The 10,515-nt window shown below is 46.4% G+C and overlaps 1 protein-coding gene across 1 annotated transcript in view; it reads right to left on the bottom strand.

The window, feature by feature from the left end:
- Positions 1-9,187: 9,187 nt before the first annotated feature.
- The window catches only part of LOC116078703 (60S ribosomal protein L15-like), a 1,955-nt gene continuing 627 nt past the window's right edge, over positions 9,188-10,515 (bottom strand). The window contains exons 2-3 of the mRNA XM_031354047.1: positions 9,628-9,984; positions 9,188-9,424 (exon numbers count right to left, since the gene is read on the bottom strand). Coding sequence (XP_031209907.1) covers positions 9,188-9,424; positions 9,628-9,984 — 594 coding nt within the window. The remainder of the gene's footprint in view (positions 9,425-9,627; positions 9,985-10,515) is intronic.

Here is a 10,515-nt window from a genome sequence, read left to right as displayed (position 1 = left end):
TAATAAATACATCTTTGGGCTGGAGCGATCAGCGACTGAGTGAGTGGGGTCTACTGGAGCAAGCAGAGGTCCTAAAAGTCAATTCCCAACAACCTGATGAAGCTTTTTTACTCTCCACAGCCAATCTACTGCCATCTTGTATCTCGAGGTTCAAGGAGAATCCTTATCTCCAAAAGCAAGGTGGACACATGACACTAACGTCTGCCCTCCACACCTGCCCGCATGGACTGGCCGTGTTGCCTTGGCTAGAGGAATCTCATAATGCTTCTTGTTGCAAAGATTAAATAAAGGAAGGCACGTGCCCACAACTATCTGTACAGCTATAGTGTGTGCTCATATACATAAAATAAATAAATCTTAAAAGAAAAAAATAAAAAGGAAGAAGCAGCACTCTTCCATGGCCTCTGCTGGCCTCTGCATCAGCACCAGCTCCTTGAGTTCCTGTCCTGACTTCCTTCAATGATAGAAGTTTAAGCTAAATAAACCTTTGCCTCCCTAACTTGGTTTTGGTCATGGTGTTTCATCACGGCAATAGAAACTCTAGGGGCTGGAGAGATGGCTCAGCGGTTAAGAGCACTAACTGCTCTTTCATGGTCCTGAGTTCAAATCCCAGCAATCACATGATGGCTCACAACCATCCTTAAGGAGATCTGATATCCTCTTGCTGGGCAGTGGTGGCACATGCCTTTAATCCCAGCGCTTGGGAGGCAGAGGCAGGAGGATTTCTGAGTTCAAGGCCAGCCTGGTCTACAGAGTTCCAGGACAGCCAGGACTATACAGAGAAAAACCAAAACAAAAAAACAAACAAACAAAAAACAAAACAAAACAAAACAAACAAACAAACAAAAAAAACCCACCTAACTAAGACAATGTGATGCCTGGTCACAGGCTGGGTCCCTCCTGTTATTGGGAGCTGGGAGCCTGGAGACCAACACCTTTAGGGTCTGTCTGACTTGCCTCAGCACTGACCAGAATGGGGACAGCTGAAGCCCAGTCCTTACTCAAAGTGCAGCAGAAGAGTATAGACAGGCAGCCCTCAACCATGGTTTCAGCTGGCACAGGCTACAAAGAACGCTGGCAGTAAAGATGTAGCCTAGTGGGGGCTGGAGAAATGGCTCAGCAGTTAAGAGCATGACTGCTCTTCCAGAGGTCCTAAGTTCAATTGCCAGCAACCATAGGGTGCCTCACAACTATCTGTAATGGGATCCAATGACCCCTTTTGGTGTGAAGATATCGACAGTGTACTCATATACATAAAGTAAATAAATAAATCTTAAAACAACAACAACAAAAATTAGCCTGGCAGTGCAGCTCTGTATTAGTCATGGTTCTCTAGAGGACCACATCTGATAGAAAGAAAGAACACACACTATTTATTATACTAGCTTACAGGCTTTGGTCCAAAGAGCCCAACAATGGCTGTCTACAATGAAAGATCCAAGAATCCAGTATGTTGTTGTATTGAGATGCCAAAGCTTTTAAGTTCAGACTCCATTTTAGAGAACCTGACCTAAGTTTAAACTCAGGAAACTAATAGGCTGGTATCTAACATTAGTTTCCAAGTTGCCTCCCAACAAAACCTGAGCCTGGCTTCAGTCTCTAGGCTAATCCCCAGCAAGACCAGAGTTTCCAGGTTACACCCTCAACAAGACCAGTGTCTCCAGGTTATTCCCCAACAAACCTATACCCCCAGGTTACAAGTCCACCCTCTGCCTAATGACCACCAATGCAGAGAGGAGCAGAAATTAAGTTTATGATGTGACTCCCAGCACCAGCCAGTTATGTTAAAGGCCACAGTTACTTTCCAATTAGTTGCTTGCACACATATTCCCTGCTTGCTGCTTACTATAAAGCCTTGCCCCAAAAGATGTTAAGGGCTCCCCTACCACCAAAACCATCCTGTGTGATGGTAGTGTGTTGAGGAGGCCTGAGCTAGCTCAAGTAGCATAAAGACCCTGCTGTGAGTTGCATCAGATCGGCTCCTGTGTGTGTTTTAGGGGATTACTAACATTTCCCTGGCACAACAATATATTAGTTCTTAGAAGCTGGATGTCTCAGCTGGTCTTCAGTATGTGCCAAATTCCAAATAAGTAGGTTCTAATTCCAGTGAAGGAATGGACTTGCCAGTGAGCTCGAGAGCAAATAGGCAAAGAGAGCAACCGTCCACGTCTTTTCTATAAAAGATGCTGCCAACAGAAGTTGTGGCCTAGATTAAAGATGGATCTTTCTACCTCAAAAGATACAGATTAAAAGTGGGTCTTCCCACTTCAAGTGATTTAATTAAGAAAAAATCCCTCACAGATGGACCTAGCTCCTAGGTTTTAGTTGATTCCAGATGTAGTCAAGTTGACAACCAAGAATAGCCATCATAAGCTCCACCAGGTACAAAGGAAGCTGTCTGATACCATTACGTGTGGTTGGCAGGAAGATCACCTTCTCTGAGTCACTGGACAGAGATAGGGCTCATCTGAGATAGGGGAGGGCTGACAGGAAAATAATGCACAATATCAAACCTGGAGAGCATTGCCCAGGAAGCCCAACTCCATGGGGAACTGCAGCACCCCAGAGTGCTAGACACTGCAAGACCCTGTGACTACAGGCTGGGCTACTAGGCTGCTGCCCCAAGAATGTGAGGGGAACCTCTTCTTTTGCCAAGTGCCCCTCTAGGAAGGACCAAGACCCCAAGCCTCAGATTGGCCGCTTCTATAAGGCTTCCCCTCCATGACCATCCAACCTCACCTCTTTCACAAAGTCTTACAGAACCTAGAAACTGGAAGGTGTGACTTGCAGCAGAGTCTAGAAACTCTGCAAGTAGACACAGAATGACCAAAAAGCAGATGCAGTGGTTTGGTGTGTCCTGGCTGCTACACAAAACATGGCCAACGGACTTGGATAGCTTGTCTTCATAGCATCTCCCACCCAGGTGACCACAAGACACTGAGTTGTGGTCATAATCACAGTAGTCTGTCTGGGCACTTTAGTAGAAAGATGAGACCAGCAGCCGGGACCACTCCCCCATCTGTGGACACAGAAATCACCAGTCTGAAAGAAGGTGAAAGGCCAGGTCTAGTAGTGAGAGGCCAAATCTACTCCATCTTGAGACTGGCCTCCATCTTAAAGAAAAGAAAAAAAAAAAAAGCCTGAGAACTTGACCTGCAGCAGAACCCAAGCTGCACCCATATACTAGGAAGGACCCCATGGTTTGTCCTTAGCCAGAGTTACTTCCTATCTACTTTCTAGCAACAGTTAATCAAAGATTAGTCTGATTGTCTCAGATGCACTTTCAGACTATTTGTGATTGTATACGGTTGGCTTACAACAGACATGCAGTTAGATGGCAGGATAGACGCCCCCTCACTTACTTCCCTTTCTTATGAAACCTTGTTCTGCTGAGGGTTCGAGGCTGTTCTGCCTTCCCATCCTGCTGTGTCAGGGTTGAGTTGGAGGAAAGCCCAAGCCCGAGCTCGTAATAAAGAGACCTGATGTGATTACATCAGAAATAGCTCCTTGGTGGTCTTTTGGGGTTCCTGAACACTTCCTGGCACAGCAGGAGTACAAAAGGCTGAGGCAGGAGGATTATAGGTTCTAATAAGGTCTTGGGTACATAATGAGTTTAATGCTGACCTGGGATGCATAAGGAAACCTGTCTCCAAATTAATTAAAGAGAAGGAGGAGGAGGAGTCAAGTATAGGGACACATGCCTGTAACTGTAGCACTTAGAAGGCTGGTCATGAGTTCCAAGCCAAACCTGAGCTACGTAGCAAGATCCTGTCTCAAAATTAATTAAGCTAACTAGTCAGAGTAGCCTAATTTGAGGTAGTGGGGGAAGAGGAGGAAGAAAAAGAAGAGGAGGTGAAGGAGCTTGAAAGGATGGGGCTTAGGAGAGATGGTGATGAAAAGATAAATCCTCCAGGCACCTACAAAACTATTTCAGGCCCACAGCAAGAGCTGCGATGCATCCATTCCTAATAACCAGGCACGCCATTCGCTTTGACAAGGACAGAAGGAGCAAACTAGAAGAGAAAAGGACACAGAGGCAGAAAGGACAGAACAACCTTCCCCAGAAGCAGCCCAGCCCTAACCCAAAATTACTTCACCAGACTACAAGCCGAGGGCCCAGCAGTCTCCTGCTGAAAGGTTTGCAATGCAATAGGCCTTCTGGTCTCCCCAAAGTTTTCTCCAGCCCTGCAGCATAGCAGGTGAATCTGTTCCAGGTCTTAAAGGTCAGTCAGTTCCTGGCGTCCTTTGTTTCTCCTTTGGGTCCCAAGATCACCATATCAGGGACGGATGCTGCTGTGTCTCTGTCCAGGGTTTGTGGAGGACTCAGGGTTCTGGGAAACCCATCTTACAGAGGCAGGGAAGAAGACAGAGAAAGACTGATGGATGTGAAAGGGAAGAGAGAAGAGTCCCTCACTCGGGTAACCAGTCGAAACTGCTGGCCAACAAGGAAGCCAAAACTCTAGTGCAGGCTAGACAGTGGTGGCGCACACCTTTAATCCCAGCTCTTGGGAGGCAGAGGCAGGTGGGTCTCTGAGTTTGAGGCCAGCCTGGTCTAAGAGTGAGTTCCAGGACAGCTAGGGCTACACAGAGAAAAACAAAACAAAACAAATACATACCTCCAGTACAGCTATCAGCTCCTTAAGGCCTTTCTGCCTTCCAGCTTCAAACCTGCAATTTTCTAGGGATCTCCAGAAACATTTACAAGCAAAAGACCTGGACTGAACTCCTTATGTAACCCTAGTGCCTTCTGAATCTATCTTATCAGACTGTAATTCCACGAAAGGCCTCTCTGAAGTGGCTCCATTTGACTCATTTGCTGCAGAGCTGGCTCAGTGAGTGAAAGTCCAAGAGAGTACTCATTAGCGCTCACAGGACGAACTACAAGAGTCCGTTCTCTTCTCTACCAGGTGGGTCCCAGGGACTGAACTCAGGCCATTAGGTTTGGTGGCAAGTGCCTTTGCCTCCTCGGCCATTTTACCTGCCTCCTGCCTTGGTGTGCTTCATAAAACCTCCAACGTTTCTTCATCATACTCTCTATTCTGGAAATTCCTTTCAGCATCCAAGCCATGGATCCTGCTAGGACCTGCATCAAGACCTCTAAAAGATCAGGGGTGACAGCATGGGTTCCTGTCCTACCCCTGTAGCTTCTGACCCTGAGAGTTCCTGGAAGAATTAGTACGTTGTCGTTTAGGGAGGACAGCGATACGGCTTGATCAGAATCAACACCCTCCCTCGGCCTCCCAGAAAAACACAGAGGCAAGCCTTCATTGAGTCACCATTCCTGCCCGCCTCAGAAACTGCACCGTAGGCTGCCTGGAGACCTCTTTAGCTTTCAGGAAATGGCTGATCCATTGTGGCCGACAAGCCCTTTCCTTCCTGCTGAAAACATCCACATTTCTCCCAAGATGTCTCAGCCTCTGTCCAGTCCTCGTGAAAGCGATCTGCTAAGACGCAGCAAGCATCTGTGTGTCCCAGATCACCTCTCTCCTCAGGGAGGGAGACACAGCCGGTCTACAATGAAATGGGAGCTCTATTAAAATGGTAACTTGGGGCGACAATTAGCTATGGAGAAAAAGCAAAAGGCAGTAAGTATGGGTAAGATTTTGGTTTAGACAATGGTGCCATTCACCAACACAGGAATACATTACATTCAGGGGAGCCACAATAGCATCGATTATTAATGAAGCACTTGCTCTGTACCCAGGTCTTTTCTATTTTCTCTTTAATGCATTCATTCAAGAAACCAGCACACAGGGACAGCGGCCTCATCGGCCAGGGAGGGGGATGTGAAACCCCGAGGCTGCCTGGAACCGCAGGCTGAGCGCTGTCCCAGCTCCGGTGGGCTCAGCTGCGGGAAGCGGGATGGTGTTTTCACATCATCCGGAGCCGCTGCTAAAACATAATGAGACCAACGCCATGATGCTCCCTCTTACACTGACGAAGAAACACGAATTTAGAAAGGTAATGCAACTTGCTCATGGCCTCATGGTGCTAAACAGCCCTAGTAGTTACTTTTCTCAGGTGTGACAAAGCAACCAAAGAGAGGAAGGAAGGGTATATCTTCGCTCACAGTCTAAGGATGCAGTCCATCATGGTGGGGAAGCCAGGTGGCAGGAGCATGAGGCAGCTGGTCACATCTCAGCTGCAGTCAGGAAGTAGAGGGATGGAGGCCAGGGCTCACCTTTTCTGCTTTTTTTTTTTTTTTTTTTTTTTTTTTTTTTTTTGAGACGAGTCTATGTAATCCTGGTTGTCCTAGAACTCACTCTGTAGACCAGGCTGGCCTCGAACTCAGAAATCGGCCTGTCTCTGCTTCCCAAGTGCTGGGACTAAAGGCGTGTGCCACCACTGCCTGGCTGAGATAACCCTTTTAAAATTGTTTTTAAAATATTTTTATTTATTTAAGGCATACACACCACTATATCTATTAGAGGTCAGAGAGAGAGTTGCTTCTCTCCTTCCAACACATGGGGATTAAGCCCAAGTTGTCAAGCTTGACAGAAAGCGCCTTAATACCTGAGCTTGCTTTCTTTTCTTTTCTTTTTATTTATTTATTTATTTTATTTTTTCGAGACAGAGTTTCTCTGTGTAGCCTTGGCTATCCTGGAACTCTCTCTGTAGACCAGGCTGGCCTGAAACTCAGAAATCTGCCTGCCTCTGCCTCCCAAGTGCTGGGATTAAAGGTGTGCGTCACCATTGCCCATCTTATTTTTTCTTTTCTTTCTTTTTTTTTCTTTTTTCTTTTCCCTTCTTGCTCTGGGCCCCACTTGCTCTGACCCAAAGGTTTATTTATTTGTTTGTTTGTTTGTTTGTTTGTTTATTTATTATATGTGAGTACACTGTAGTTGTCTTCAGACACACCAGAAAAGGGAATCTGATCCCATTACAGATGGTTCTGAGGCACCATGTGGTTACTGGGATTTGAACTCGGGACCTCCAGAAGAGCAGTCAGTACTCTTAACTGCTGAGCTATCTCTTCAGCCCCTGAATTTGGTTCCTAACACTGTGTTCCATGGTCCACAAACACCTGCAATTCTACCCCCAGGTGTTCTGATGCACTCTTTTGGCCTCTGAGGACATTGCACTCACATGTGTCACACAGAAGACACACATAACTGTAAATAAAATGGGGGCTGGAAAGATGACTCGGTGGTTAAAAGCATCAACTGCTCTTCCAGAAGACCCTGAGTTTGATTCCTACATGGCAGCTCACAACTGTTTGTAACTCTAGCTCCAGGGGATCCGATACCCTCTTCTAGACTCAGAGGGTACCAGGCACACATGTGGTCCACAGACATGCATGCAGGCAAAGCACCCATACATATAAAATAATGAAAATATTTTTAAAAAATGATTGTAGAGAAAGAAATCAATAAGACCCAGGGATTGGAATGGGAAATGCCAGGTAGCCCAAGGAGAGGATGGAACTGAGCAGTTTGCTGGCTGTCTTTAGGGCTAGTGGGAAGGAAAGACATAACGATAACATTCGGATGAGCAGAGTTGGATGGTTCACCAGCCCAGGGCTCCAAGGCAATGGCAGAAAACAGACTCCCAGGAGGACTTTGAAAGTGGGGCAGAGCTCCAGCTTTGCAGGCCAGTTTCTCAACTTCAGCTGTCACCTCGGCACAGTGGCACAGGGGACACAGTTTGGGGTCTCTCCAGGTCACCATGGAAGCTATAACAACATCTTGGCCTGGTCTACCCCCATGCACTGGCAACATCCCCATTCTCAGCCATGGCAATCAAACCATTGCCAAATGTTTCCTTTTTCTTTCCTTTGGAAATGCTGGTAATGGAGCCCAGGGCCTCACACTTGAGTCGGGTGCCCGACTGAGTTGCACCTCCCCACCCCCCCCGGCCTTCTTTTGTTTTTTCAAATTTATTTTGCAGGCATGGTGGCACACTCCTTTAATTCCAGCACTCAGGAGGCAAAAGCTGGTGGATCTCTGTGAGTTCAAGATGAGCTTGGTCTACACAGTGAGTCCCAGGCTATTCAGAGTGACATAGGGAGACCCTGTCTCAAAATATTTTTTCATTTTTATGTGTAATGTGTGTGTGTGTGTGTGTGTGTGTGTGTACATATGAATGTAGGTATCTGAGGAATCCAGAAGTGGAGGTCAGATCTGGAGCTGGAGTTACAGATGGTTGTAAGTTGCCCAGTGTGGGTGCTGGGAACCAAATTCAGGTGCCCTGCAGAAGCAACCAGTGTTCTTTTTTTTTTTCCCCATTTCTTGCTTTTTTTTTTAAATAAATCTTTTTTTTAAGAGATTTATTTATTATGTATTTATTATAAGTACACTGTAGCTGTCTTCAGACCCACCAGAAGAGGGCATCAGATCTCATTACAGGTGGTTGTGAGCCACCATGTGGTTGCTGGGATTTGAACTCATGAACCTTCGGAAGAGCAATCGGTGCTCTTACCCGCTGAGCCATCTCACCAGCCCCACAACAGGTGTTCTTATCCATTGACCTATTTCTTCAGTGGTCCCAGACTACATTTAGCTTCGAGATAAGGTCTCACTAAGGTGTCTAGGATGGCTTTGAACAACAAGATCTGGCATTTAAATTCTAGAATCCAAAATGTCAAATTCCACAAGAGGACAAAAAAGAAGCTGAGATGTCCAAGCGGCAGGCAATGGGGATGCTCCAGCTATTCCAGAATCACACAGAGAGACTTGCACGGTCAGGACCAATGACCCCAGGTTTCAGCAGTGATGAGTCATGACATGCAATTCAACCCCATGTAGTCAGGCAGGCCCTGCACCTCTTCTGAATGCAGGTCTCAGGGCTGGGGAGACTTCCCAGGAACCATGGTAACAAGAAAAGCCTGCATGAAAAGCTAAGCCCAGGAAGAAAGTTTCCAGCTCCATCTTAGAAGCCGTACCTGCTTCTCTGGCTCCCTATCCGCTATCAGCCTGAACACAGGGATCCTGATCTCCATCACTTTCTGAGTGGCCTTAGACAACACAATCTCTCTCTAGTCCTTTTTTTTTTTTTTTTTTTTTTGGTTTTTTTAAACAGGGTTTCTCTGTGTAGCCCTGGCTGTCCTGGAACTCACTCTGTAGACCAAGCTGGCCTCGAACTCAGAAATCCGCCTGCCTCTGCCTCCCAAGTGCTGAGATCAAAGGTGTGCGCCACCACCGCCTGGCTTTTTTTTTTAATGATATGAATTTTATAAATATCACGTGTATTAGCGGTAACGGTGGAGCTGAAGAGTATTGCTCCTTCTCCAGGCTGCACAGCAAGAACCACCAATAGTGTGGTGAAACTTGTGGCCCTTTCCAAAGTCTCTGCTCTTTTGGCCAGCAGATGTCAGCCCACGCATCTCTCTGTGCTTGTGGACTGGTTTGGTGATCCACTGGGTGTCAGGATTTCTTCTGATAGCTTTATGGAGTGGATCAATGAGGATAGCCTTAAAAAAGTATACGTAACTGGGCGGTGGTGGCGCACGCCTTTGATCCCAGCACTTGGGAGGCAGAGGCAGGCGGATTTCTGAGTTCGAGGCCAGCCTGGTCTACAGAGTGAGTTCCAGGACAGCCAGAGCTATGCAGAGAAACCCTATTTCAAAAAACCAATAAATAAATAAATAAATAAATAAATAAATAAATAAATAAATAAAAAAAAATTTATATGTGTATCTTCACCAACCCAGTAGGAATTCAGGACTCTCAAAGCCCCACAATGGCACCCAGCTCTCTCCCCTGCAACAGACTGAAGGCTTCGGGCAGATTTCTGCTGGTTAACACCATGGTGGATAGGCTTGCCATAAGTTGCACCCTTAGGAACCAGGCATTTGCGACCACCACGGTGGACACGAATCCTGTAAACGACATAACCTTGCTTAGCCTTGTACCCCAGTCTTCTGGCTTTATCAGGCTGGGTGGGGCAGGGAGCCCTGTGCAGCACAGAGAGCTGGTGGTATTGCCAGCAGCGGAACCTCAGAAGAAAACGCATCACGTCAGACTGCTTCTTCCTCCATAGCTCCAACTATGGGTGCTCCATAGATGTATGCACCCATCTTGGCTCACCTGATGGCTGCCACTAGAGGAAAGCTCTGGTCCTTATCTATATAAAAATCCAACTATGTCTGATGGCTTTGTAGGGCCAAACACAAGGGTGCTTAACATCCCTTGCTTCATTCTTACCAACAATATGAGGTTGATAACAGAATCCCTGTCATGGGGGCTGGAGATGGGGGCTGAGTGGAAAAGTACAGAGCATGCGCACAGTGGACAGCAGGTTGGGGTGCTGGAGAGATAGCTCAGCTCTTAAGAGCCATTGCTGTTCTCATAGTTGTTCAATTCCCAGCACCTACATGGTAGCTCACCTCCAGTTCCTGGGGCTCTAACGCTCTCCTTTGGTCATCTTAGGCACCAAGCATACATATGGTACACAGACATACACACAGGTAAACCACTAATACATGATAAAATAAATTTTTTTAAACAAATCTTTTTTTCTTCTTTCTTTTTCCTTTCTTTTTTCTTCTTCCTTTTTCTTTTCTTTTCTTTTTTTTTT

This window comes from Mastomys coucha, unplaced genomic scaffold, assembly GCF_008632895.1.
Source record: "Mastomys coucha isolate ucsf_1 unplaced genomic scaffold, UCSF_Mcou_1 pScaffold5, whole genome shotgun sequence".
Taxonomy (NCBI): domain Eukaryota; kingdom Metazoa; phylum Chordata; class Mammalia; order Rodentia; family Muridae; genus Mastomys; species Mastomys coucha.
This window is presented reverse-complemented; position numbering and strand designations above follow the sequence as displayed.